The 27,776-nt window shown below is 46.1% G+C and overlaps 1 protein-coding gene across 5 annotated transcripts in view; it reads right to left on the bottom strand.

Moving 5' to 3' along the window:
- The window catches only part of IRAG1 (inositol 1,4,5-triphosphate receptor associated 1), a 143,550-nt gene extending 125,577 nt beyond the window's left edge, over nt 1–17,973 (bottom strand). For 2 of the 5 annotated variants that reach the window (XM_034666561.1, XM_034666560.1), the window contains exon 1: nt 4,860–6,440. In XM_034666561.1, the coding sequence (XP_034522452.1) occupies nt 4,860–5,061 (202 nt within the window). In that variant the 5' untranslated portion in view covers nt 5,062–6,440. Of the gene's footprint in view, nt 1–4,859; nt 6,441–11,243; nt 11,500–17,520 lie in introns of those variants that run through there. The other 3 variants (XM_034666562.1, XM_034666564.1, XM_034666565.1) reach the window with 3 other exon arrangements.
- Between the last annotated feature and the right edge of the window lie 9,803 nt (nt 17,974–27,776).

A 27,776-nucleotide genomic window follows, 5' to 3' on the forward strand; every position in this document is an offset into this window, starting at 1 on the left:
TCTCATTCCAGGTCTGTGTAGACAGGTCTGACGTAATTCTGATACCTTTGCCTTGGTACGTGAGAAATTTCTTTGCCCTGGCCGCTTTCCATACCATATCCTTGGATCTAATATTTGCCAATTACACTATGACGTGACGTGGCGTAGGTTTGTCGTGGTTGAGCTTGGGAGGGGTCCTCTCTGCCTCTTGGACACGAATGTTTGTTTCCTTCACTAGATTAGGGAAGTTCTCAGCTACAATTTGTTCAAATATCTCTTCTAGACCTCTGTTTTTCTCCACCCCCTTGGGGATGCCGATGATTCTGACATTGAAACATTTCATTGAGTCAGTAATCTCCCATAACCTACATTCGTGGGCATGGATTTTTTTAAGTCCAGCTTCTATTTTCATTTTTTCTTCTACTAACCCATCCTCCAATTCACAAATACGTTCCTCTGCCTCAGTGACCCTGGCCGTCATAGCCTCTAGTTTTGACTGAATTTGGCTCATAGAATTTTTAATTTCTGCCAGATTCGCTCTCATTTCCACCCTTTAGATTCTATATTCTCATTAACATTTTCATTAATACTTTTTTCAAGTTTACTCATCATCTTGACCATTGTTACTCTGAATTCCATTTCTGATAATTTGGTTACATCCATATCCATTATTTCTGTGGCAGAGGCCACAGACTCATTGTCTTTTCTTTGCTGAGGGGCGGCTTCTCCTTCTTGTCATTCTGATGAGGAGAGGTTGCGGGGTTGTCCAGAGCCCAAATTATTGACCGGGACCCAGGCCGTGTGCCCTTGTTTTATAGGGATCTTAGGGATGTGGGCTTCTTCTTTAAAGATTTTATTTATTTGTGTGGCAGAGAGACAACCAGCGAGAGAGGGAACACAAGCAGGGGAGTGGGAGAGGAAGAGGCAGGCTCCCAGCGGAGGAGCCCGATGAAGGACTCCTTTCTGGAACACCGGGATCACGCCCTGAGCCGAAGACAGCCACTTAATGACTGTGCCACACAGGCACCCCGGGTTGTGGACTTCTTGATTTTTCAGCCTGCCTTCTGGGGGAGAGGCCTGCCACGCTGATACTCAGGCAACCCTGTTTGGGTAGAGTCTCCGTGTCCCCTGCGAGGGGGGATGGGGATGGGCACGCTGTGAGCCGTTATTTCCAGGCTTTTGTTCTCTGGCGGCTTTCCCTGGGGGTCTGCTGTGCCTCTTCTGAGAGTCAGAGCAGCATTGCGGCCCGTTCTCCACTGATGTTCTGGCCACTTTAACTCTGTTACTTCTCCACTGATGTTCTGGCCACTTTAACTCTGTTACTGTTGGTGCTGCTCAACCCTGCAGCGTCCCGGGATGTGCGCCCCACCCCCGGCATCCCAGACCTCACTTCCAGGGCTGGCGCATCTCTGTCTTTTGTGTTTCTAACACCGCCAACCGCCAGCCACCCCGTGCGCGCGCCCCCGGAGCTCCTGGTCTCAGTCTGGATCCATTGAGCACACCGGAGTTCCAGAGTTCCGTGAGAAGTCTGGTCCTGCACGTTCCCCAGCTCACGGTCTCAGTCTGCTGTCTCGCGGGTGCCGTCTGTGAGTCCGCCCGCCCCGTGCAGGTGGCTACTGCTTCCCGGTGCCCAAACGTGGCGGCTCCCTCCCCGTTCCGTTTATCTTCCGATATCTGTGCGCGGTTTCACAGCTCCCCGCTTCGTACCTCGATACTCAGTGCTGAAGATGTTCATTTGTAGAGATCCAGATGTATCTTCCTGCATCTCAGGCTGATTCCGTGGATGTTCAGGCTGGTCTGGTACCTATCCAGCTCGACTCAGGGGACCGGCTGAGAAAAGGGTCCCCTACTCCTCCGCCATCTTAACTCCCCTCAGCACTTCTCTTATAATCAAAACAGTTTTTTAATTAAATTTAAACATCTTGCCTGTACCAAAGAGATCAACTTTTGCCTTTTCTAGGTCTTCAGGAACCTTTCGGAATCCTGAGTTAATGCTCCCTTTTGATGTTGATATGAAGCTAAATCTGAGCATGTCCCATAAGTTCAACCTCAGCTCTTGAAATTTCCTCCCTATTCTTTTGTTTGACCCAAGAGCATTTCCTTCCCCTTCTCAGGAGAAAGCAATCTCTTGAACTGGAGGGTCCTTGACCTATTTAGAGCAGGAAAAAAGGCACAATGACCCCCAGCCTGCTCCTTGGAAGCCTTCCTTCCTAGTGTCCTATGTCCAAGCAGAACTGGAAACCAACAGAGTCCATGCTGTACCCACTCTGGCCACTATCTGCCTCCCCCCCCCTGCCCAGGGAGAAGCTTTTGGGGCTGACCTGGCCCACTTAGAGCCTGTTCGGACAGTTCTACAAGCAGTGAGGGCTTTCTAGATGTCATGTGACTCACCTCATGTCCACTCAAGCAAGGATGTCCCTAGCTAGCTTTTTCCAAAGTGTGTTGTCTGCAACCCTTGTTCTGGGTGATTTTGTTAGTAGCTGTGAAAATAAAGGTTTCGGTGTTTCAGTGCATTTGGGGACATCAGCACCAGACAGGTTTCTGTACCACAGGACTTCTCAGCCTTTAGGAAGCAAACAGCAGGATAAACTTCCAAGAGGAAAAGAAAGTACAGAATGTCTCCCAAACTTGGGAAATGAATATTTGACCTTGAATGTTTTTTCAAGGAGTATCTCAATGTGTCTTCCTCAAAGCACTAGTCAAAGATGCCCTCAGGCTGTCTTGGACTGGTGGGGGGCTAAAGGTGGGAAGTGGAGTGGTTGTGCACATGGGTTTTGGAGTCCTGCTGCCTGGGATCATATCCCAGCCCTGGCACATAGTAGCTGGGTGACCTTGAGCAAATTGCTTCAGCTGTCCGTGCCTCAGTTTCCCCATCTGTACAATGCAGACGGTGATAATCATGTACACTGTATAATATATGTAAACTTCTTAGAGCAGTGTTTGACACATAGCTCACTAAATGTTAGCTGGCATTTTGAATCCTTCATGAGCCTTGCAGAAAGGGATTCCTCACATTCCCTCAGGAACAGCAGTCTGCACCTGGCACTCCCCACCCCCAGGCCAACAGCAGCCTTTCAGTTTATAAAACCTCTCAGCTAAGATGGCTTGAACCCCCATAAAAGCCAGCCATGGTTCCCTAGGAGTGACCTTTTCTGACCTTGATGGCCGCGAAGACCTCCTTCTAATTCATTTTTAATCCATTACAGATAGGCATGTGAGATTCAGAAGACCTAGATTCTATACACAACTTATTTTCCAGTGGGATCTCAAGTTTCCTTCCCTATAACAAGGCTGTAATCCAGGGACATGGCACAGAGAAGAGTGTGGTCAGAACACTAAGCAGGCAGAGGGGCTGAATGCAAAGTAGCAGGGAGAGGATAGCAACAGTGACAGGTGGTAAGTGTGTTCCCCTTTTGAGGAAATCAGAGAGGGTACCCTATGACAAGGGTGCTTGGGTAGTGAATTAGGGTAATTAACAGTAGGGGCACCTGGGTGGCTCAGTCGGTTAAATGTCTGCCTTCGGCTCAGGTCATGATCTCAGGGTCTTAGGATCGAGCCCCACATCAGGCTCCCTGCTCATCAGAGAGTCTGCTTCTCCCTCTCCCTCTGTGCTCCCCTCTCTCTCAAGTAAATAAAATCTTTAAAAAAAATTAACAGTAGCTGCTGCAACAGACCCCAAATCTCAGTGTCTTTGAACGTGAAACTTGCTGAATTAAGTCTAATGCAAGTTGAGATGCCCACCTCCATCTTGTAGCAAGAAATTCTACAACCAGAAAATCCCATGGGGAATACATAAGTGGGTGTGTGGTTGCCAAGAATCCCTGGATGACCCTGGCTGCCAAAGCTGTACTCCTCCCTTGCCCAATTGTGCTCCCTTCCCCCTTTTGGAGAAGTAAGACCTGTTTGCCTCTGAGTTAATTCTCCCAGCTTTTCTAGGACTCTGTAAGCCCACATTATAGTATTTTAATTTCTCACCTGTGGGAGGCCTCAGGCTCTGCTGTTACCTGCCTCACTAGTCTTCGGCCTCTGGAAGAGATAGTCAGCACTCTCTGAGTGGTCCTGTGCTCCTCTGCATTGGTTCCTCTCTTGCAGCCGGTTGGGGCCCTGCCACTAGCTCTGGCCAAGAGACCGTGTGTTGCCTCTGGGTTGCGGAGAGCCATGCCTCCTGCATTCCTCTCTTCCCTCTATTGAGATGTCTCTGGAGGTCACGTGTTTCATAGGAAAGCTGAAAGAACCAACTCAGAAACAAATGTGCCCCTTCCCCCCTAAGGGTCATTTCTCCAACTGGGGGCGGGGAGGGCAAGGTGGGAAGCATCAGGTGGATAAGAGGAGAGGGGGTTTGGCAGACAGTACCACCCAGGAATTCTTGGCATTTATATAGCCATTTAATGATTTAATGCCAGGTATATCTTCCATATGGGATTTTCTGTCACAAAACTTCTTGCTGTAATTTGAAGTAACAGTGTGACCTGTGATTCAGATACTCCCAGTAGTACCATGGACAGTGCGGCAGGTGGCATGTCTCAGACTGTGACGCGCACAGGAATCACCTAGGGATCTCGTTAAGCTGCAGATTCTGACTCGGTAGGTCTGAGGCAGCACTCAAGAGTCTGCATTGCTAACAAGCTCCCAGGTGATACTGAGGCTGTCGGTCCCTCCTAGACTGTGCTCTGAAAAGTAAGGCGATGGGGCAGGGCTATATATAATGCATAAAATCACGAAATCCAGACAATCCATATGAGGTTATGCGAATATGGCTATGCGGTCTTCTGGGAGGATCCCCTGAGCTACAGTCTGACAACATGCTCTGCAGAGGATAGCTAGCAGCTCAAATCATTTTAGGGGGTCTCCTTAGGTTCCCAAGAGCTCTGAAGGCATACCCAGTTCCTCCGGAAGGTCCTCAAATTCTGGTGTCTCACATCTCTTCCAAGGGACTTCCAGTCTTTTTGCCTCTGACTCCATTCCATAGTATACACCCAACTGCTCCCAGAGCCAAAGGGCTTGGAGCAGCTGACTCTGTAGTACGAGGGAAGAGGAACCAGGCTCCAGAGGCTGCTTTTGGTAGCAACAAACACAACACATCTCTGATCTGAACAGCAAATATCCAAAGCATGAGTCAAGTGCCTTGTTAATAAGAAAGAGAATGAATAAGCATTCCCTTCAGCAGTAAATGTTTTCTTATATATACACCCTTCCATTTTACTCTGGACCTGATGCCAGTTCTGACTGCCCACAAAGGCACTGCATGGGCTTTTAGAAAACAGACAATAATAGCTGACTCTTCTAACAGCCCTGAAATCCTTCTTGTCACAGATGCAGCAACTAACACAATCAATGCTCCAGGATGGCCTCAGTCATACGACTATTGAGGTAAATCACTGGGGCTTGGAGAATGAACCACTCACAGATAAGGAAACCAAGGCCTCAGAAGGCAAAAGTGATTTGCTCAAGGGCACAAAATGAGTTGGAAGCAGAGCCAAGCCTAGAACTTGGGACCCCTTGCTTATATGTTGTCTTCATTTCAGCACCAGGGATGAATATTGGAAGACATTCACTGTCTTCAAACCTAGAGAGTTTGTTCATTCATTCACTTACTCAATATCCACCAAGAACCTGCTATAAATTTGCAAGGTTCTAGTTTCCTTTAGTACTGCTCTATAAACTCATGATGACCTAACCTTTTTAAAGGTCTTACTTGTGTAACTTCTACCTCCTCCTGGCCTGAGAGCTCCAAGTATGAGATTCCCTCTGTTGATGGGCTGCATGCACTTTGCACCAAGGGCAATTGAGCCTTGACCTTGACACTTTCCACTGAAATCCTGAGTTAACTAATGAACCTCAGAAAGCTTTGGTTTTCTCATCAACACAATGGAGATAATTTCCTATCTCACAGGGTGCTACAAAATGTGAGAGAATATACATAAAACACTTAACACAGTACATAGCTGGTGTTCAACAAATGATAGCCACTACAGCACCCGATAAGTACATTGTTGTCACTCTTGTTATTGTCAAGCAAAACAAGCCCCTAGAGATTTCGGCAAGTGGAATGTTGCCCTCCAGGACTCTAAAAAGGCAGGCTTCCTTTCTTTGTGTGTCAGAGCAACTTCTGTGTCTTACAGACTGTAGGAGTCATGAGACACGGGCAACACTTGCCTAGTGTTTCTGGGTCTAATGTACCATATCCTTGAGGTCCATCCCCATACCCCTCTTTTTCTGCTGGGCCCAGCTGACCAGAGAACTGTCTGCCTCTATCTGTGTAAGGCCCTGTGAACCCCAGACCTATCAGAATTGTCTGTACATGGGGAAATAAGGCTGCCTTCCAACATAACCATGTGAAAAAAACACATGTGAGGTATATGATTAGTTATATATGGAAGTAACCCAAGAAATTGTCTGTAAATGTGGCTGAAGTGTTAAGAGGCTTGACTGGGGGCTGTCTGGGTGGCTCAGTTGTTAAGCGTCTGCCTTCGGCTCAGGGCATGATCCCAGGGTCCTGGGATCGAGCCCCACATTGGGTTCCCTGCTCCACTGGGAGCCTGCTTCTTCCTCTCCCAATCCTCCTGCTTGTGTTCTCTCTCTCGCTGTCTCTCTCTCTCTGTCAAGTAAATAAATAAAATCTTAAAAAAAAAAAAAAAGAAAGGTCACTGTCACATCCAGTTTGTAAGATGTCCTGAAGGAACAGGAGAAACTCTACAATGCTAAGGGACTGACATAATAGCACCCTCATGTAATCATTTGCTTTCAGTGAAGTATGACACAATTTGTATGTGCCCAAGTAAATGGGTTAGTGAAATACATTTATCTAGGTTTAACCAATCCAACCATCATAAAATGGGCAAGTGGCTTAAACGGCTTCTGTAAAAAATGTGGAATGAAGATACTACTAACACCAAAAGCAACTCTCAAACAGTTTGCAAGCTGGTAAATCAAACTGAGAGTTTTGCTTACAATTTTACTTACAACTCAGTAAGTAAAGATGCCCTTCCTCTCCATCAGCTATCTGAGCTGGTTATCCTCTTCCCAACCTCCCTCTCTCCCTGCTTCCCTGCCCCACCCCCACCACCATCCATTCTGTGCCCAGTGCTCCCAGATGACACGTACAGGATGTACCACTTGGGCTTCCATGCTTGCTACCTGAGATTGGTCAATGGGCCAGCAGGGGGTGGGAAGAGAGAGAGGTTGGGGCATTATCTTCCCTGTTCCTTCTTGTTTCAGCACTACATCTCTGGCATGGATGTATCCTTCCCTAACTACAGCTCATTCTAGAGGGAACTTCTTCCTCCTTTTTCTCCTGCCCCTCCCAGCTAGGGCTGGTAACAGCCTCCTGCTGTTGCTTGTTTTGCGGTGCCTAGGCACCATCTTTTGTAAATAGTCCTTCTGTTAAAGTCTCTTGAGCCAGTTGAGTTGGATTTGGTTCCTTGCTGGGAGAATGATTGTTGCAATATCTCATTTATCATGATAGTCATTAAAGCCAGGGGTTATCCAAAGTGCTGAGAATTTAAAACATAATGAGCTCTCTCATTAAGGAATACTCTTTTAAAGAAAGCTGGTGTCACTGTTTAAAAAAATAAAGCATGGTTTTCATATATAATTTCATCTTTGTCTGCCCTTAAAATTTTCTGGTTTTATGTGTTTTATAAAATAACTGGCATATTAATGTAGCTCATGAATATTATTTAAAATAAAGAAATGCACATAAAATAGAGGTGCATGCTAAAACAATTTTTTAAATTTATGAGATGAACCATCAAAAAACCTTTGTCCTACAGAAGACCTTTTCTCTAGGAAAAAAGTTGGCAAGTGTCTGCTATCAGGTCCGCAGCACTGCTCTGGGAATTATCTTCCTGAGACCTAGCTGTCTTTTTCCTTTGATTTTCTGAACTACCTTCCAGCAAACCTTATCTTTCTATAAAATAAAAGGGAACCCCAAAGAGAAATGCTTATCTAAGGCTTCCAGGAGCCTGTGCTCTGGGTAAGTCTCTCTGTTGTAGGCAGAGATGGCTACTGGACCAGATTGTAGCCTAGGTGAAACACCCCTCAGAATTTTCTATCTTCTGAGCAAAATCTTCATCTTCCAGGTCTTTAGATCACTGAAAAGAGTTATCTCTCACCATACATTAGCACACAGACATTCAGAATTATGTACTTCAGTCTCATGAGTCTAATTATCAGGGGTCAGTCTCCATGTGAACAATCAATTCTGGGCCTCTGATCAGGCTTAGGGATAGGCCCAGGACCTTGAAACATCCCCAAGATGATGGTCCTTAGGGGGTCCTCTTGGTATCCAACCATCTAGGTCCCTCCTGACAATACTCAGCCTCATCACCATCACCTTCCAATCTACATTAGGGACCAGTTTGACTTCAGCTGGGGAACAGGAGAAATGTCTTAGAGAAGAGGTTCCGGAAGATATTATATTCTTTCTACCAGGGAACCAAGCCCCAAACAGGTTGAAACTATCATGACGAGACAGCCCTTTGAAAAACCTGACCATTTGGGGCCACAAAATAGAGGAGTTCCATGCACTTGATGTTAACCTGGGCTTGAATAGTAGTTATTATTCGTTGAGTACTTATATACAGATAAGTTATTTAAATACACCAATCCATTTCATCTTCATGACAAGTCTTTGAGCAAGATATAGTATGGTCATCACCAGCCCTATTTTACACATCAGGAAAGTAAGGCTGTAGAGGTTAGATCATTTGCCCAAGGTCAGACAGTAAGTTGCAAGGCAGAGACTTGAATTCAGGTCATTTGATTTGAGAAGCTGAGGTCCCAACCACTACCCCACACAGCCTCTGAGACAGACTGGGGGATCATCACAGGATCTGTGATCTTTTAGGGCACAAGTCTTGGTGAGTCAGAAAGTGACACAAGACTCACAGTGTAGGACATGCATTTAGTGTAATAGAGATTCTAGACTTGTATTTTCCTACTAGAAGAAGGCGCTTGCCCATAGACAAGGTTATGAGGCCTGATCAAGATGGTCACATACTGAAAGAAGACAAAAGAGAGATACAAAGCAGAGAAGGTGAATAGAGTAGCTGCTCAGAATCTTGCCCCAAAGCTCAAGGCCTCTGATGCTTGTCTCGTCTGCTGAAGCACTGCTCTTCAAACAGGTGCCCACTGGGCAACTTGTGAAGAGAAAGGATGGGGCTCCATCCTTTCCATCCCTGGGGAAAAGGGAGGAGCTGGGGTGCCCACCCTCTTGGGACTACATGGCAGCCCTGTAACCTGAAAGCTCCCTACCTGTCACTAGGGTGTGACACATCTGTCAGATGAACATCACCTGAGAGACCAGCTTTGCAACAGGACTTGGGCTAGGCTCTCACTGTGGTAACATTAGGGGCATAAGGCTTCTTCTCCTACATGATTGTTTCATTCACATGGGAAGAGCTGCAAGAGTCTAAAACTCCTGGCTTCCCCCCAAGGAAATGGCTATCTGATAAGGAGTTCTGACAAGGGTCAACCTGACTAGCTCAGCCCTTTCCTCTTCCCTTTCTCTTGGGAACGTACTGCCTGCAAGGGAAACATATTCTACTCTGCTCCTCCTTGCTCTATGATTTAAGGGGGCCTGCCTCCACTAGAGGGATAGGATAAATTAGCTTAACTCAACTTCAGAAAGCCTACTTGTCAATTAAGCTTTGACAAAGAAGGTAAGAATATGCAATGGGAAAAAGATAGTCTCTTCAACAAGCAGTGTTGGGAAAAGTGGACAGCCACATGCAAATGGAATATTACTCAGCCATCAAAAAGAATGAAATCTTGCCATTTGCAACAATTTGGTTGGAACTAGAGGGTACTATGCTAAGCGAAATAAATCAGTCAGAGAAAGACAAATACCATATAATTTCACTCATATGTGGAATTTAAGAAACAAAACAGATGAACATAGGGGAAGGGAAGAAAAAAAAAGATTAAAACAGAGAGGGAGGCAAACTGTAAAAGACTCTTAACTCTAGGAAACAAACTGAGGGTTGCTGGAGATGAGGTGAGTAGGGGGATGGGGTAACTGGGTGATGGGCATTAAGGAAGGCATTTGATGTAATGAGCACTGGGTATTATATGCAACTGAGGAATCACTAAATTTTATCCCTGAAATTAATATTACAGTATATGTTAACAAAATTGAATTTTAAAAAGAAAGAATGAAGCTGGACCACTTTCTAACACCATACACAAAAATAAACTTAAAATGGATTAAGGACCTAAATATGAAACCTGAAACCATAAAAACACTAGAAGAGAGTATAGGCAGTAATTTTTCTGACATTGGCCATAGTGAGATTTTTCTAGATATGTCTCCTGAGGCAAGGGAAACAAAAGCAAAAAGAAACTTTTGAGACTTCATCAAAATAAAAATTCTCTGCACGGTGAAGGAAACAATTGACAAAACTGAAAAGCAACCTACTGAATGAGAGAAGATATTTGCAAATGACATATTCAATGAAGGGTTAGGATCCAAAATATATAATAAACTTATACAAGTCAACACCATAAAACCCTAAATAATCCAATTTAAAAATGAGCAGAAGACATGAACAGACATCTCTCCAAAGAAGACATACAGATGGCCAACAGACATGTGAAAAGCTGTTCAACATCACGGAAATGCAAATCAAACCCACAATAAGATATCACCTCATACCTGTCAGAATGCCTAAAATAAAAAACTAGAAAAACAAGTGCTGAGGGAAAACAGTATGGAGATTCCTCAAAGAATTAAAAACAGAATTACCATATGATCCACAGCTGGATATTTACCCAAAGAATACAAAAACACTAATTCAAAGAGATATATGCCTCCCTATGTTTACAGCAGCATTATTTATAATAGCCAAATTATAGAAGCAGCCCAAGTGTCCATCATCTGATAAAGAAGGCGTGATATACATACAGATAATGGAATATTACTCAGCCATAAAAGAGAATAAAATCTTACCATTTGCAACAACATGGATGGATCTAGAGAGAATAATGCTAAGTGAAATAAGTCAGTCAGAGAAAGACAATTACCATAGGATTTCACTCACATATGGAATTTAAGAAACAAAACAACCAAAAAAGAAAAAAAAAAAGACAAGCCAAGAAACAGACTCTTAACCAGAGAGAACAAACTGGTGTTTACCAGAGGGGAGGGGGGTGGAAGGATGGGTGAGGTGTACACCTGAAATTAATATAACACTTGTGTTAATTAAACTGGAATTAAATTTTTAAAAAACAATAATAAAAAAGAAAGCCTATATATATAGGCTTACCTGCCAATGCAAGCCCCATTGTCCAATACAAGGCTTATCAGTCATAAAGGGGATGTTAGATTGACTTCTCCACGAGACTTACAGCTTAAGTGAAGGAAGAAGGTGTCTTCACTGGGCTTCCTTAGAGACCCCAGCAGGTGCCAATGGCCAGTCATCTAGAGAATAAGTCCGCTACTGTCCTTGGGGCATTAACGGAGGTGAGGATAGGACCCAAAATTATGGGCAAAGCCTCATACCCTGTACAGAAATCTCCTTGATGGAATCTGAAAGAAGACAGACAGAGGCTAGCTACAATAATAGCTAATGTTTATTGGGAGCTAAGAACAGGCCCTGGCTAAGGGAATTATCCCTGCAAAGCACCATCATTATCTCCATCTCACAGGAGAAGAAACTGAAGCTCACGCAGTAAGGGTAGGTACAGCCAAGATGGACAGCTGGCCAGTGGTGGAGCCACATGGTCACTCCAGGGGCTGCCCTTTCCACCAGAACACGGTGCTGCCTCGAGCTCGAGATGACATCTTCCACTATGATAATGAGGGAAGACGTGGTCGACACTGAGCCCACCTCCTGACTAGGGGCCAGCACACTTGACCACACGTGTATAAGCAACATCAAGGGTGTCTTCAGGCTTCTCCTTCTGATGAACTAGGAACCTTGGGCCTCTGGAAACATCCTCCCGGGTAGCCTGTCAGTGGCAGAACTCCATGTGGTTCTGTGTGTCCCTTCCCAGGGCAGCCACCAAGCCCTCTGCACTGCACGCCAGCCTGCAGCCTCGCTGTGAGCAGAGTACAATTTTGTCCCCACATCCTGCATTCACTGGTGCCCTTGCTCATAGAACCCAGATTTCCTCCAAGCCAGTGTTTCCTAAACTTGAGTCATCTGCATACGACCCTCACATTTTTTGCCATGTCCATGTGCCACCTATACATTTATTTATTTAACATTCTTTATTTTGCCTTAGCAATGAGCCAGAAAACCAGGGTTGAAATCCCAGCTCTGCTGTTTACCAGCTTTGTGTTGCTGGACAAGTGCCTTGCCCTCTCCGTGCCTGTTTCCTAATCTGTATAGCAGAGATAATCATAGTAACTACTTCAGGGGGTTGGTGTGTGGACAAAATGAGGACTGCCCGTAAAGCCTTTGAACAGCACCTAGCACAAAGTAAGTGTTCAATACGTGTTAGTTACCCTTTTCATTACATTTATCTAAAACGGAAACTTTATATCCGTACCATAAATGGAAAAATCTGTACTGCTTATACCACAAAGAGAGGGGTTATAAAAATAAAGTAAAAACACTTACTAAATACTGGCTATTGCCTGACAAAGTCTCCAGGCCCAAGGCTTGCTCTCATTTTGTCAAGAAGGGAGACAAACCAGGGTCTGAAAGATGTTGAAGGCACACTCAGTTCAAGCCAGAGTGAACAACTTGTCCTGAGTGGTCTCGGACTTCTGGTTTTAGTGCTGAAAGTCCTGTAAGCCCCCTCATTCCCAGGCTACCTCAGATCGAGGCTTTCTTCTTCATGGAAGGACTAAAAATAACTGACAAGGGAATAACATTCTTGTGTGTTTAGGGCTAAGTCGGTATGCCACTTACTATCATCTTGCAGAATAAGCCACGTCTTGGGCCCCACCACACAAGCCTGCCTCTGAGGGCTGAGTTTCCAAACGACATACATGCACAGAAAAGCCATCACATGTGTGCCACTGGGACTGTCCCCGAAGGAAAACCACATTCGTCCAAGCCCAACAAGAGAAACGATGGTTAAACCGTGGCACAGCTAAAATGGTGTTATAGAACCATCAAAATATCGTGTTTTGAAGTATCTTTAATGAGAGGGAAAGATGATCATGATAGAATGTCCAGTTAAAAAAAAAAAGCAGACTCAGACGTCCTCAGTAAGTGAATGGATAAACTGTAGCACATCAAGACAGCAGGATACTATCTGGTGCTAAAAAGAAACGAGTTGTCAAGCCACGAAAAGACATGGAGGAGACTGAAATCCATGTTGCTAAGTGAAAGAAGCCAGTCCAAAAAGGCTGCATCCTATGTGATTCCAACTATCTGACATTCTGGAAAAGGGCAAACTATGGAGACAGTAAAACGATCAATGGTTGCTGGGAGTTAGGGTTGGGAGGAAGGGCGTGTAGCTGGAGCACAGGGGAGCCTTAGGCAGTGAAACCGCTCTGCGTGATACTGTAATGGTGGATACATGTCCTTATACATTTGCCTAAACCCATAGAATGAACAACACCAAGATGAACCTGAAGGTAAACTACGGACTTGGGGGCATAAGGATGTGTCACCAGTTGTAACAATGAATCTCTCTGGTAGGGGGTGTTGCTAATGGGGGAGGATATGCACGTGTGAAGCAGGGGGTATGTGGGAAATCTCTGTACCTTTCTTCCTGCTATGAACCTAAAACTGCCCTAGAAAAATTAAGTCTTTAAAAATTTTTAAAGCAGGGGCACCTGGGTGGCTCAGTCTGTTGAGCGTCTGCCTTCAGCTCGGGTCGTGATCCCAGGGTCCTGGGATAGAGCCCCACATTGTCAGGCTCCCTGCTCAGTGGGGAGTCAGCTTCTCCCTCTGCCTCTCCTTCTACCCCTCCCCACCCCCACCCCCACTTGTGTGCTCTCTCTCTCAAATAAATAAATAAAATCTTTAAAAAAAATTTAAAGCAGACTACAAAACCACATATAGTAAGACCTTAGTTTTATAAAATACAGAGAAAGTTAAAGAAAGTTAAAGAAAGAAATACACTGTAATATTAACAATATTTGGGGCGCCTGGGTAGCTCAGTCTGTTGAGCGTCTGCCTTCAGCTCAGGTCATGATCCCGAAGTCTAGGGATCGAGCTGCGCGTCAGGCTTTCTGCTCCGTGGGGAGCCTGCTTCTCCCTTTCCCGTTCCCCCTGCTTGTGCTCTCTCTCTCTGTCAAATAAATGGGTAAAATATTTAAAAAACAAAAACCCGATATTTATCTCTGAATGACAGGATTCTGGAGGGATTTTTTTATTTCTTCATATATACTTCTGAATTTCTTATTTATATCTCTTTCTATATTTTCTAAGAAATTTTAGCACAGAACGTATATTACTTTTATTACCAGGTAAAGAAGTTGAATAAAAATTATACATATAAAAAGTACTAGGAAGAAAGTAACCAGAACTGATTAACCCCAACCTTTGAAAATTGTTTTTTACAGCTGTGGCCCACTGGGAAGGAGGTTTCCTGGCTGACTGGCTGTCACCTGCTTTCCTTCTCCTCTGGAGAAGGCCCTTGCAGAGAAGGCAGGGCTTGTCCAAGGTCGCGGGCTTCTGTTGCCTCTGCATCCCATCTAGCAAGGCTGTCCTGAGCTGTCCCCTGAACCTCAGACTCTGACCTCCAGGGTCTATAGGGCAAACACAATATCCCTTTCCCCCTTTTCTTGGTTTTTCCATCATTCGGACTGGGGCACTCAATAACTTCCCCGCGATGCGTGTTACTAACCAGCGGCAGGGTGGCATCTAACACAGGAGGTCCCTGCTTTGGACCCAAGCGGCCTGAGCTGGAATCCCCACTCACCACCTACAAGCTTCATGGCCTTGGGCACATCGCTGTACCTCTTTCCACCACAGTCACCTCCTCGCTATCACCAGGATTAAGTGAAGTAACATTCTAGCACAGACCCCGGCACAAGGACCTCAAGTGGGACTCAATTATATCAATTTTTGCATTTACTACACAAGAACTTGGTTCTCTATCTCCATCCCACTAATTCAAAGAGCTCCCCGAGTGGCAGGGGCAAAATCTCTCCTCTACCACCCATCCAGGTCTCTGCTCCACCTCAGTCAGAACCCCTCAGGTGACTGCTGAGCCACAGAGAGAACAGCTGAGAGGCAGTCCAGTGGCCCCATGGGCCACCCAGAAGAGGTGGCAGGGCGGGGAGAGGTGGCTAACTTGAGACCCCCACTTGCCAGCCTAAAAGAATCTGATCATCGGGTATACATACACAATAAACCAGGGCCCTGTTTAACTACAACACACTTGTGAGCGTTACGTCCATTTCTTCATAAGGAAAACAAATTGATCCCGAACACTCGGTACCCCCAGCATCATTCTGGATGCAGGACATACAGTGCAGAATGAGACAAGGTCTCTGCCCTCACGGGGCTCAGTCTCCACTCCTGCTGGAGATGTGAGCTGTATCCACCCACCTTCATCACCAAGACGTGGGGGAAAGAGGCAGGGCCATTTGAGAAGCTGAGAGCCATACTGTAGTTCAGCCCATCAGGCCAGGCATCCAGGTTCCTCTCACAGAGTCTCAAAACCCCTCATCCTGAAGCTATGAGCCCACTGGTCCCCCTGCCGATCAGTGCCAAGCAGAAGGCATGAATTATCCTCATCCAAGATACTTAATTCCCTGCTCTGTCATTTGGTGGCTGGGTGACCTTGGACGAGTCATTAACATCCCCTAGTCCTAGTGTCCTCAGTGTAAAATTGGGTAAAGATACCACCCTCATAGCATTAATGAGGAGAGCACAAGAAATCCCGTGTGGAAAGCCTTAGGCAGAGTATTGGAAGACAGTCAGTGCCCTCTCAGAGGTGCTACAAACTGGAGATGAGCAGAGCCTGGTGGTTAGGGGTAGAGCCTTCAGAGACAGGCTGCCTGGGGTCAAATGCCAGCACCACCTCTCACCAGCTGTGTGACCTTTCTATGCTAAAATGTCCCCATCTACAAGATGAGGACAATAACAATAATCCCTACCCTAGAGGGTTGTGAATGCTGGATTACTATATGGGAAGTGCTTAGAACAGGGTTTGATGCACTTAAAGAATGGTGTGTTTGCTTTTTTTTTCTTTCTCCAGAAAATATGTTTATGGGATCATTGATCATCTTGTAGCAATTAGCACCTGATTGTATCTCCCAGGTGACCTCTGAGAGTATGCAGCAATGTCCCACTTACTAGATGCATAAAGAAAGGTACATTAGCTGTGAATATAGTCACCCCCACTACAGACACACACACACACACGCACACACACCCCACTGTATCAAGGTTAACCAAACGTGACGATGACAACTGTATTGTCCATTTGGTCAGAAATCACAAGAAGCGGGAGTACCCTCTCACTCACAACTATGTTGACTCAGCCATTAGAGTCAGACTTCGATTCGAGTCCTGGAACTCCTTTTCCTTAGTGGTCTGATCTTAGGCAAGTCATTTAACCTGTGTTTCCTCTCCAGAAAAGTGTCGGGTGAGGTTGCAGGGGAGTTAGCCCCACCTGTCTCACCAGCATGTCATTGCCCCCTGGTGGGGATGATGGAACCCTTAGCAGACTCTGACTCCCTAGTGCTTCCAGCCAGAATAGGGCTGGGAAGCTTCCTCCTTTCCCATGCAGGAGACCCAGCTCGGACAAGCCTGTGGGCTGCTTTACTACCCCCACCCGCCAGTCCCCCAAAGAACAGCCTGAGAGTGTTAAGAGGACACCAGCTGCCGAGCCCTGGGAGGCAGGAGCACTGGCCAGGGGTCCCAGACCCTGCACTTTGTTGACTCAAACTGCAGAGCACTCCAGGCTTTCACGAACCTTTCCTGGGCAGGAGGGAACAAGACAGCTAGGCCCTTCTCTGCCTTCTGTCCCCTGGCCCTTCCTTTGGAGAAAGGCAGCCTGAGTGCCGTTTATTGTAGGATAGCTTTGACACCAAGCTCCTGGAGGTAAGCAGGGCTAAGGGCACAGGTTGAGCACACCCCTTCCATGGAGGAGAGAAAGGGCACAGGGGGCAAAGCTGGACCCAGGAGAGATGGAGACAGAGATGAAAACAGGGGCTGCGACCAGAACACAGGACAGGAGGGGCAGGGACAGAAATGGGGGCAAGGTCAAGGATGGGGACAGGGCTGGCCCCACACAGGGTCCTAAGTGGACACGGCTGCAGCACAGGGTTGGGGGGGTTGGGCAGAGGGAGGCACAAGTAAGCACAGAGCCGAGCTGGGAAAGGGGTAGCAGGCGGTGGTGGGAGAGCCCTGCCCGGAGGACTTACATAAGCTGGGAACCCGCTATTCCCCAGAGGGGCCCACAGGAAATGTGGGGGTGGGCTCTCCAGTCAGAACCCACATTTTCACCCTAGCCTGTGCATGTTTTCCAACAGCAGCAGACAGAGCATGGTTTAGTTAAGTTAGGACTGGCAAGATTCACTCCTTATTTAAAAATCATGACAGCAACAATAAAAATACTCAGCTGAAATGGCACCCAACAAAGCCAGCTCCCCTGGAAGTCAAGCGCCCCCATCCCAGCACCCTGTACCTTTAAGGAGGAGAAGAGTTCCGTTGCGTCCCAGCTGAAGAGCAGGTTATTCTTAGATATAGCAATGACTTACCTAAAACTGAGTTATTCCCCTTTCCTCCTCTGGCCAGCCTCTCTTCACTCTGGGGAGCTTTTACCATTTAAGGTCAATGTTACATCTGGCTCTGGAGCTCCGAGCTGAGAAGCCTCTGGCTGCTGAGCCTCGGCCACCGCCTCCTCCTAGAAGGGCTGGGACTTAGAGCCTGAAGCTCCTCGGGGAGCCCCCTCTGGCCCCACTCAGGGGGCTAATGGCAGGGGAAGCTGCAGCCCCAGAGCTCAGGGCAGGCTGGGCCTGTGAGGCAGGAGCTTGCCCTGAGTGCCTCCCATGGGCACCCACACAGTGGGTGGTAGTGCCCATGGGCAGCCTGTGCCGCTGAGCACCGTGCCGGCCAGACGGGGACCAAAGAAACTGCAGATCCGCCTCCCAGCCTGGAATCCCCAGCAAGCATGTGAGGCTGGACAAGACCCTGGCCCTGGGCCAGGAAAAACTGGAAACACTTCCTGTCTCGGGGATTCATGGGTGGGGACTGCTCCCACCTTAAACCCTTGGGATTACCAGAGAGAAGAGCCTAGGAGGTTCAGCTAATCCCAGACCTGGCAGCAGCCCCAGGGGCTTCAATCCCTGCTCCTGCACTCAGCAGTCCTATGGTCTTTGCATTGTGGAATTCCAGTCTCCTCATCTCTAAGACAGGGATAACAGCGATAACACCTAACTCAAAGAGTTGCAGGAGGGCTAAGGGAGACCATAGTGAAGGCTTAGCACGGTGCCAGCATCTCATAACACTGATTGGCACAAATTCATTTCCTGCCCCTGCCCAGACGCAGGCAAGGACAGGCTGTCTCCCTCTTGGAAGTCCACACGCCAACCCTACTTGCTCCTCACCCACATTGGGTGCAGTGCCCACCTTGGGCCAAAGTCACGGGGCTCCAGATTCTGTGCAAGTTACATGGGGGCTCCAACCCTCTTCTGAGGTTAGAGGCAGTCCAGAGAAGCTCTGGGTAGGGTTGCCAGCTAAAATACAAGATACCCACTTAAATCTGAATTTCAGATAAACAACACATAACTTCTGTAATGTAAGTATGTCCCAAATATTATACAGGACATATTTATTATATATATATTTAACTAAGAACTAACTAATTGAACTGCATGTCATGTATTTTTATTTGCTAAATCTGGTGACTCCAGCCCTAGACTATCACTTACCACACCAGTTCTGAGAGTTAAAGGGATTGGTACTTCTAAGCCTGTGCCCTCAAGCCCCCCAGTGACCACTGCCTTGCTGTATACAGTCCCATTCCCAGCTCCTGGCCATGGGTCAGCCACCCTAGCCATGGCTGACTTTCTCCACCAAACCTGACACCCTGGGCCTCCATCCTAACCCCTACCATAGGCATCTAGTCCTGGTCTCCCTGGTTGTTTTGAGAAAGATTCCTGATGAGAATAGACTTCATGCTGTCTGTTACACCCATAAATAATAGTATTTTTGTAGATGGAACCAAAAGAGACTGTCCCATGTACTAGTCCTGCTTTCTCTCCGGGGTCTACACCTATCCATTTGCTGGGTATAGGCTCCCACTGACAAAGCCACATTGTGGTAACTACTAGAATTTCAGGTATAGGGACTAGAAGGAATTTATCAAACTGTATAGCACTGTTTCTCTAACTTCATTGTGTATGAGAATCCCCAAACATGAAGCTCCTTGAACCCCTCTTCCAAAAGTTCTAATTCCATGGATCTACAGTGGGGCCCAGGAATCTGCATTTTAATTAAGGCTCTCAGGTGATTCTTATGCAGTTGGTCCAAGGACCCCACTTTGGGGAATTATGCTTCAAGCGTTGATCTTGTGAATCTAGCAGGAGTTACTCCAGAGACAGCTAGAAACTTAGGTTGAAAAGGAATGGAAGGTACTGTGTACACATGAGGGTGTGTGTGGGAGCAAGGTGTGGGTGTGTATACCAACCATACATTGAACACCTGCTATATTCCAACCTCTACATTAGATGCTATACATGAAAGTATGTATGTATCCTCACAAGTGTCCTGTGAAATAGGATTATTGTACCTTTCCTTCCAAAAGGAAACTGAGATGTGAAGAGGCGAAACCACTTGCCTGACATTCCACAGCTGGGAAATGGTAGAGTTAAGGGGTGAACTTAGGTGGGTTGGCCCTAAAGCTCTTTCCCCCTCAGCCAGGGTGTCTTAAACGAGCATGCATGGATAGCCCTCAGGAGTTTCTGAGCCAGTTGAAATTGTATGTGAAATATTGTATGGTTTGTGTTTCTCTTGGGTCCATGTCCATAGCTTTCACCAGTCTCACAAAGGAGTCACCAAATAACTTTCAAAATCACTGCATTAATACAAGCATTTCATAAAACACATTACTGGTGGGTGTGTAATATGGAACAAGCTCTATAGAAGACAATTTAGCCTTCTCAAGATTATAAAGCTCAGATCCTTTGACCCAATTCCACCTCTAAGAATGTATTCTGCAAACACATTCCCACACTTGGGAAGTGACAAATGAAAAAGATTCTTCATTACAGCTTTGTCTATAAGAGCAATAGGATTGGAAACATGAATGTCCATCAGTGGGAGGCCATAAAAGATGTTGGGATACAGGGACACCTGGGTGGCTCAGTTGGTTAAGCATCTAACTCTTGATTTCAGTCCAGGTCATGATCTCAGGGTCGTGAACTTGACACATCCAGCTCTATGCTAGTCATGGAGCTTGCTTAAGATTCTCTCTCTCCCTCTCCCTTTGCCTCTCCCCCCTCCCTCTCTCTAAAAAAAAGATGATATGGTACAGCCATAACAGACAATAAGGAAGCTCTTTGTATAATCATATAAAAAGCCTCCATGGTTAAGTGGGAAAATAAAATAACAGAACCATATATAAATATACACGTGCACAAATATACTTATGTTCACACATGTATATTCACAAGCACATGTGTGTATGTGTGCACACAATCTCAGGAAAATTAACACAAGAAACAAATAGCATTAACAATAGTTGCCAATGAGGAGGGAAACGGAGTGGCTGGGGCAGAGAGTATCCATCGTAGACCTCATTTATACATAAAGAAAGGGGGGGTAATCAGAAAGGGGAATGAAGCATGAGAGACTATGGACTCTGAGAAACAAACTGAGGGCTTCAGAGGGGAGGGGGTGGGGGAATGGGATAGACTGGTGATGGGTAGTAAGGAGGGCACGTATTGCATGATGCACTGGGGTGTTATACGCAACTAATGAATCATCGAACTTTACATCAAAAACCAGGGATGCACTGTATGGTGACTAACATAATATAATAAAAAACATGATTATAAAAAAATTTTTGAATCATATGAATAAACCGTATGTTGACATTCAAAAATAATAATGAAATAAAAGCAATGCCATGAACAGGGGTTTAATCAATTCATCTTTCAGCATTGCTTCCTCCAAGTGATAAGAGTGTTGACATGAGCCTAACTAAAGGTTATTTTTGTTGCTTTTTTTTATTTTGGAATAATTACAGACACACAGGAAGTTGCAAAAATAGTACAAAGAGTCCCATGTACCCTTTACCCAGCTTCCTCCGGTGGTGACATCTTGCACGGCTCTTGTACAATATGAAAACCTGGAAATTGGCATTGGTGCATTACTATTGACTCAACTACAGATCTTATTCTAAAGGCTATTTTTAAAAATATAGCCTTCTCATAGTTCATATATTCATTTAAAAATGTTTATTGAGCACCTTTAGTGTGCCAGACCCATACCAGGGACACTTCAGACCCATCCCTGGGTAAGGACACCTCAGACCCATGCCTGCCCTCATGGGGTGTAGACTACTGAAGGTGACCCCTTACTCAAGTGAGAATAGCACCACAGAAGCCCAGGAGCCAGCAGTACACAGGGAGTGCTGACCAAACCTCTAAAAAAGGAACCGTGTCCCTTGCTGTCCTGGTCATGGAGCTTCACAGCTTGCCTGAAAGCTGACTTTTAATCCTTAAAAGAGCATGAGCAATTACTCGGGCTATTTTTATCCTCGTTCCTGGAGCCACACAGGGATTTGGCCTCACTCTACCAAAGTCTTCAGCTCATCACTCATTCCCATCAGAGACAATCATGTGTCCTCAGCATAAAAGCATCGGCTCAGTGGAGGCACACTGGCACACAGCTGGGGGAAGCTCTCCCCACAGACCATTTGACTCCAGGCCAGGGAAGAAGTTTAGAAGTCCCAGGCCAAAAGCGCATCCTGGGACTGAAGGAAGCCAAGCCTGGAGAAGCAGCATCTTGCCAAAAACACTGCCAGCTCAGGGACCGGCAGTTGGGATGACCACACTGGGAACTGAGACCTCCCTGCCCTTTTTATGCTCAGGGACTCCACTATACCCAGCACTTAGTAGGTCCAGGATGAGTAAGCAAACAAATAAGTGGCCAATCAGTGGGAATTGCACGCACGTGTCATTTACTGCCCACGGGGCCAGGCACTGTGTCAGCCGCTTTACACATAAGGTCTAGTTCAGTCCTCATTAAATCCATGTGATGTGCAGCTCCTCACCCTCACATCCTAGAGGAGGAATCTGAGACATGCAGAGAGGTCAAGGAGCATGCCCACGTCTCACAGTTTGTAAAGCTAGATCTCCCTGACTCTGGAGTCCCCGGGGGGTCGGGGACAGCAGAATGGGAACATAAGGTGTCTCTCTCCTTCCCAGGATCCCAATGAAATGATAGCAAAGTACTCCCTAAAAAGGAATAAATTTTAGTTACAAAAAGAATAGGAGGGGGCATGAGGGAGGACATTTCTGGAACTGGCAAGAGGAGGAAGGCGGAGAGCCTAATGAAGTCGAGAGAGGGTGGCCTCACCCCAGCAGAGAAGACCCAAGGAGAAGGGGTCTACAGCTCTGGTGCCCTTGGGAGGCTCTGTGCCTGAAGAGCCAGGTATGACAAATACAGAAATGAGATAAGGATCCAAGCAGATGTTCAAAGTCTGTAGAGAGAAGGGGCTGAAAAGGAACTACCCTGGGTAACTTTTGTACACAGCATTTGGACTAAATGCCTTTAGGCTAAGCGAAAACAAGAACTATAAACAAATATTGAGTAGATTTCTTTTTCATATGGATTAGCAATTCTGAAAGTACTTCCTGTGCATTCCAGGACTGAATGTATTAGTAAATACGTTGTTAATAATGAGAATCAATTTTCTCACTTGTGACAGGAGGGAGCTATAAACACAGAAAGGAGGGAAAATCGAATAAACCACGTGTGCTGGGCTGGAACCGTAGGTACTGGCAAGGACTAGATTGGTAAGTAGGTAGATAGAGGGGAGAGAGAGAGAGGGAAGGTCTAGATAGATAAGTGGGTGGGCATGTGTTTGTAAATATATGTATTTATATACATACAGACAGATGTGTGTGCATGACATACATCTGTTTCCTAGCTCTGTCCACCTCAGTGGGCCCGGAAATAACATGCTCCAGTTGCAATGAGCACATTTTGTACACAGATTGGTTTATAAATACCATTATCCAGGGGCACCTGGGTGGCTCAGTCTTTGAGCGTCTGCCTTCAGCTCAGGGCGTGATCCCGGAGTCCTGGGATCGAGCCCCGCATCGGGCTCCTCTGCTGGGAGCCTGCTTCTTCCTCTCCCACTCCCCCTGTGTGTTCCCACTCCCCCTGCTTGTGTTCCCTCTCTCGCTGGCTGTCTCTCTCTCTGTCAAATAAATAAATAAAATCTTAAAAATAAATAAATAAATAAATAAATAAGTAAATAAATACCATTCTCCAATAATCGGATCCAGGTAGGACTCCTTAGAGAAATGAGTAATTGTAGGGCTGGGATAGGGAAGGTATGAGGTGAGCCTGAACATCTGATTGTGCCAAATAGTAAGGACTGCTTCCAGAATGATGGTGACATGTCAAACGACAGAGGGCCACCTGAAGAGGCTATCACTGGCCAAATCGAAGACAATATGAGCATCAAGTAACTGATGACGATAAAGGATGATAGCCCATGAATAAAATAAGAACCGTCAAGTTGTCCTGGGGTGAGCTGGGGAGGGAAACTGTCCTGGCATCCTGACTTTGCTTTGTGCCAGTCCTCGAGGGAAGAACTGCCGGAAAAATTGTCATCCACTTTCCCCACTCTGCCTCAAAAGCATGGCCTACCTATTTGTTTCAAGGGAGTACACTGCACACATACCTTGTGCCTCAGCTTCTGCTAGGCAGTGAGGTGGCAGAGGTAAGCAAAATATGACTCCTGCCCTATAGGAACTTACGGTATGAGACTCAAGAAAGGAAGTAACACTTTTTTTTTTTAAGATTTTATTTATTTATTTATTTTTTAAGATTTTATTTATTTATTGGACAGAGACAGAGACAGCCAGCGAGAGAGGGAACACAAGCAGGGGGAGTGGGAGAGGAAGAAGCAGGCTCACAGCAGAGGAGCCTGACGTGGGGCTCGATCCCGTAACGCTGGGATCACGCCCTGAGCCGAAGGCAGACGCTTAACCGCTGTGCCACCCAGGCGCCCCTAAAGATTTTATTTATTNTATTTATGCGACAGAGACAGAGATAGAGACAGCCAGCGAGAGAGGGAACACAAGCAGGGGGAGTGGGAGAGGAAGAAGCAGGCTCATAGCAGAGGAGCCTGATGTGGGGCTCGATCCCATAACGCCAGGATCACGCCCTGAGCCGAAGGCAGACGCTTAACTGCAGTGCCACCCAGGCGCCCCAGGAAGTAACACTTTTGATAGAAAGTATGTGAAAGTGGTTTGAAACTATCCGTTGGTGTACTTACATGAGATGTTATTAGTAAAACTGTTCTATAAGGAAGAACATGGGTAGGCTAGGGTGAGGTCACTGAACTTAAACCAAGTGCTGCAGGAGTTCCAAGGAAGAAGTGGGGGTTTAGGAAGGTTTGCTTCTTAGAGGAGTTGGCGTTTGAGGCAATGTCGAGGTTTCAAGAGGTCAAAGTTTCAAGAGGTGGAGAGTGGGTTAAGGAGGGTGTTCTTACATGAGACTGTGGACTCTGGGAAAAAAACTGAGGGCTTCAGGGGGGAGGGGGGTGNAATATATATATATATATATATATATATATGTAAAAGGAGGGTGTTCTCAGAGGAAGAAGTGGTGTGGGCCTAAGTATGGGAGTGGGAAAGTGCTCCGGAATTCAGGGGCAAGGATTCTGTCATGGGACTGGCTGAGTAGGTCCGACTGTGAAGGAGCCTTAAACCCCAGGCTTCAGAGTTTGAATCTAGCTGCTGGAAGCCCCAGGGGGTTTCTAAGCAGGGATAATGTACTCAAAAGTTTTCATCTGGGGACAGGAGAGAGAATGTTAATGTCACAAGGAAACCAGTAGCAGGAGCACACTGCTTAAAGAAGACATGAGTTCAGTTTGAGATGCCATTGGGATTTGCAGGGGGAATGCCCAGAAAATGGTTAGAAATGCAGGATTGCAAGGTTGTTGTGGGAGAGAGGTAACAACTAGTGGCATATATTTTAGAAATATGGATCTGGTAGCAGACCTTGAAGTCACAGGTGAAGATTGTAATCAAGCTATTGGACTTTGAGAGAGACTTGTGTATAGACTGATGGGATCAGAAGCCAATTTGCAGAGGTTAGTTACGGGGTTCGGATATGAAGGCAATGTTCAGTTCTTCATTCACTCAGCAACCATGTGATCACATGAGTGCGTGGGAAGAGGGAGCGCGGGTGTTGGTAAGAATGGTAAGGATGGACTGTGATACCAGGGTGACCTTAGAAGTCCCATAAAGGGGATGTGGTCAGGGAAGGATTTCAGAGAAGGGAATACTGCTCTTTGGAGAAGTCTGGATGAGTTTGTCTCCTCCTGTAGGCTCCTCGGCACCCCATGCTCACATACAACCATCAAAGAAGCAGTTCAGGGGGAGGAGAGGCCTCTGGGGCCTGGGTTACTCAGGAAGGGTTTTGTGGGAGAAGTAGGAAGTTCATCTAGGCCTCAAGTGCTGAGTAGAACAGGGAAAGTCAAGGAGAAAGAAGAAATTCCAGGCTGGGCCAATGTGTGAGCATAATTAATAGCAGAACAGATGGGGTAAGTGTGGGATTCTTTAAGTTGCAAGGAACGGAAACCCATTCTGGCTGGCTCAAGTGTACAGGGGCCTTGTGCCAATGATAACTGAGCCCCCACAGAACCCAAGGACAGGAAAGGAAGTATACCCAGACCTTGAGGGAGGAGAGAGCCATCAGAACTTGAGGCCCCTACTCTGAGTGTCTATATCCCTCTGTCTCCCACAAATCATGTGATTCTCTCTTTCCCTCTTTTTCCTCTCTCTTTTTCCTCCTCTCTCTACTTCCTCCTCCTTCTCCTCTCTTTTTCTTGCACACTCTTCTTGCTATGGCTCATGTGGCTTCTCAGCTCCAGTCCTCTCCTCCCCACAACCATCTGACAATGTCTTGTTTCAGAATCTCAAAAGCTTCTGACTGGCCTAGCTTGTCTGTTTAAGCCAAGTCTCATAAGTCGTTAACTACCCCGGGGCAGGTATCCTGTTCTGATCTAGTAGTCATAGCTGAGGCCATGTGATAAATACGGTGTCCCTCTTCAGAGGTTGTGGGTGGGACAGGCAACAAAAGATGTCATGCAAAAGGAGTGAGGAAAAGATCACACATATACCAAGCTCCTGCTATGAGCCAAAACCCATGCTGGGTGACCTGTGTTATGTCATTCAATGGCCTGTGAGATATCTTTTGTCCTATTTTACAAATGAAGAAGCTGAGATAAGAGAAGTTAAGCCACTGGCTCAGGGTCACTAAGGTAGAAGGGAGCCGAGCTAGAATTTAAACCAAGTTCTGTCCAACTCTGCAATCAATGTTCTTCCCACCAGAACACTCTGCCAAGGAATGGGGAGCTGGTCAGAACCAGTGAACTTAGTCTAAGAACACCACAGAGGTCAACCAGTCTTATAGCCCACACTCCTTAAAGGTATTTGCTGTGACAGACCTTCATAACCTTTTTAGAGTTCCATAATTCTGAGGATCTGATAAAAGCCATGGAACATGTCCATTCCATTTTACATGTGCTTTTACGGGATTTGTGGACCTCCTAAGCCTCCACCTAAGAGTTTTTTCTCTATAGCACCCCTAGTCAGGTGTTGATTTTTCACTCCCTCTTGAAAGCCTCAAAGGAGAGAGAGCTCATTACTTTATGTGGCAGCCCCTTTATTTATTTATCCAACAATAAAAAAGTCTATGTAAATTTTCCTCCTTCACTTCTTCTTGTACCCTATGGAGAACTACAGAACCAATCTCTCTCATATCCTGGCAGCCCTTCAATATCTGAAGACAGTGACAGCTGAGGCTAGAAGCCTATCCTTTGTTTAGACTCTTGTCCCATGCTGGTCCCTCTTGCCACTAAACAACACAAATTTTGCCAAAGTCTGGCTCACAATACAAAGCCCAGAATGGTATAGGGACTGCTACTGTCATCAGGCCAATAGTCTCTTTATTTAGGTGATTCTGATTTCATATGGTCAGAACACCAGATTGCTTTGAATTCAACCTACAATTGTATTGGCTCCTGGAACAATCATGTCATTACATGACTCATAAAAAACCCATGGTCCACTGAGACTCCCAGATCTATATCACGAAATTGATCTATCCCTACCTTGCCCTTTCCTAAACTACCCTGAGTAACACTGTCATCTCAATCTGTTCTTCAAACACAGGACTTCTGTGCTGCTGCCATGACACAAAAGATTGTTTATCTCACCATAGGAAGAGTCAAACCTTTCTCAGATTCTCCCTTCTGGCCTTACATAGTTTTTCTTTTGGATGAAAAAGGGGAAAAGATGCGAAGCAGAAAAGGATTTTTGAGGTTTTCAAGTTGACATTCCACCATTAAATTAATGCTAACAAAAGCTTGATTTCACTAATCCTGAGAGGAACTTGATCTCCAGATGCACTGGACTTGCTGGTTCGATGACTGCACCATGAACAAGGCCTTCTTCCACAGCCCAGAGTTGGGTGTTTTTCCTTTTTAAAAGACTTTGAAGTTGCAAAGAGCGTATATCGCTTTTTGAGAAAACCCAAAATAAATTTGGTAAGCAGCTTTGTTCAAGTGAAGGCTAACTGAATTAAATAGGACAGTTCCGTTTCATAACCATAAAAGAAGAAGAAAGATGAGGAGGAGGAAGGCGGGGGGGTGGATATTTGCTCTCCCTCAGCTCCCCGAAGTGTAATGCTGAG

This window comes from Ailuropoda melanoleuca, chromosome 8 (genome assembly GCF_002007445.2).
Source record: "Ailuropoda melanoleuca isolate Jingjing chromosome 8, ASM200744v2, whole genome shotgun sequence".
Classification (NCBI taxonomy): Eukaryota; Metazoa; Chordata; class Mammalia; order Carnivora; family Ursidae; genus Ailuropoda; species Ailuropoda melanoleuca.